The sequence below is a fragment of the Penaeus monodon genome, chromosome 23 (assembly GCF_015228065.2).
Source record: "Penaeus monodon isolate SGIC_2016 chromosome 23, NSTDA_Pmon_1, whole genome shotgun sequence".
In the NCBI taxonomy this organism is placed as follows: Eukaryota; Metazoa; Arthropoda; class Malacostraca; order Decapoda; family Penaeidae; genus Penaeus; species Penaeus monodon.
Window position 1 is genome coordinate 27,346,531 of NC_051408.1, and position 993 is coordinate 27,347,523.

Here is a 993-nt window from a genome sequence, read left to right on the forward strand (position 1 = left end):
CAATGACAGAATAGTTTATTTCTTTGCCTCTCGCTGCCTTGGATCTGACTGGCTATTCACCCTTATCAGGTCACCACAACCAGTTCCCCGGTGGCAGCCGACCCAGCATCTTTCGTCCGAACCCGCACAGACCCTTTGACAACCACAGACCTAGTAATTTCGGTAACGATGACGATAGATTGTTCCCCAACACTAGACCCCCCTCGATTCTCAGACCGCATAGACCGAGACCGTTCCCCCCCACCCGACCACCTCCCCACGAGCACGACTTCGACTTCAAACGCCCCCACAACACGTTCACGTCCCGCCCCCACCACCCGAACGCCTTTGACAGCCGACCTTTCGAGCGGCCCGAGCCCGGCCGGCCGCCCCCGCCCTTCGTTTCCACGGGTCCCGAGGGCGCCTTCGTTAACCAGAGGGGTACGAACTGCTGTCTGGCAAGTCCTTTGGCACCTGCGCTCACTAAATGCTGCTTGTGTGTGCTGCCCTTAAACGTCACCATAAGGATGTGTAGTGTCCTGGTCGCTGTGCTAAGTGCTGCTCTTATGGTGTGGAAAACGTGATTAGCCGGTTGAAGAAAATCCACGCTGAATTGTGACCAGTTCCTTTATGCATGTGATTTTGAGTGGCGCAAGCTTATAAAAAGATAAAGATAAGCTGGAAATTGATTAATAATTAGGGCGAATCGTGAAGTGTCATGTGGTATATGAAGAAAATCGATTAAATAGAGAGAGGGCAATAATACTCTTGAGAATCATTATTCAAAGTAGTGAATCGTCCATGAAACCGTTCCAAGGCAAAGCCCTTATCAGAGAGACGGTGAAATCCACATAGAAAGCGAAGAGATCTGGGGAAAGACAAGGAAACAGTCAAGTAACATTGTGGCAGTAATTGCACCGTGAAACGTCAGTGAAGTGGGAGTGAAGCGTTTTTGCATGTTAGCGTGTGGATGTGATTAGTCAGAGTAAATGATAAAGTGCGCGTGTGCGTGTG

The 993-nt window shown here is 50.3% G+C and overlaps 1 protein-coding gene across 1 annotated transcript in view; it reads left to right on the forward strand.

Annotated features, from left to right (window-relative positions):
• Positions 1 to 993, forward strand: part of LOC119587910 — a gene marked incomplete in the record, with an annotated part of 79,429 nt that overhangs the window by 57,777 nt on the left and 20,659 nt on the right. The window contains 1 exon segment of the mRNA XM_037936619.1: positions 70 to 420. Coding sequence (XP_037792547.1) covers positions 70 to 420 — 351 coding nt within the window.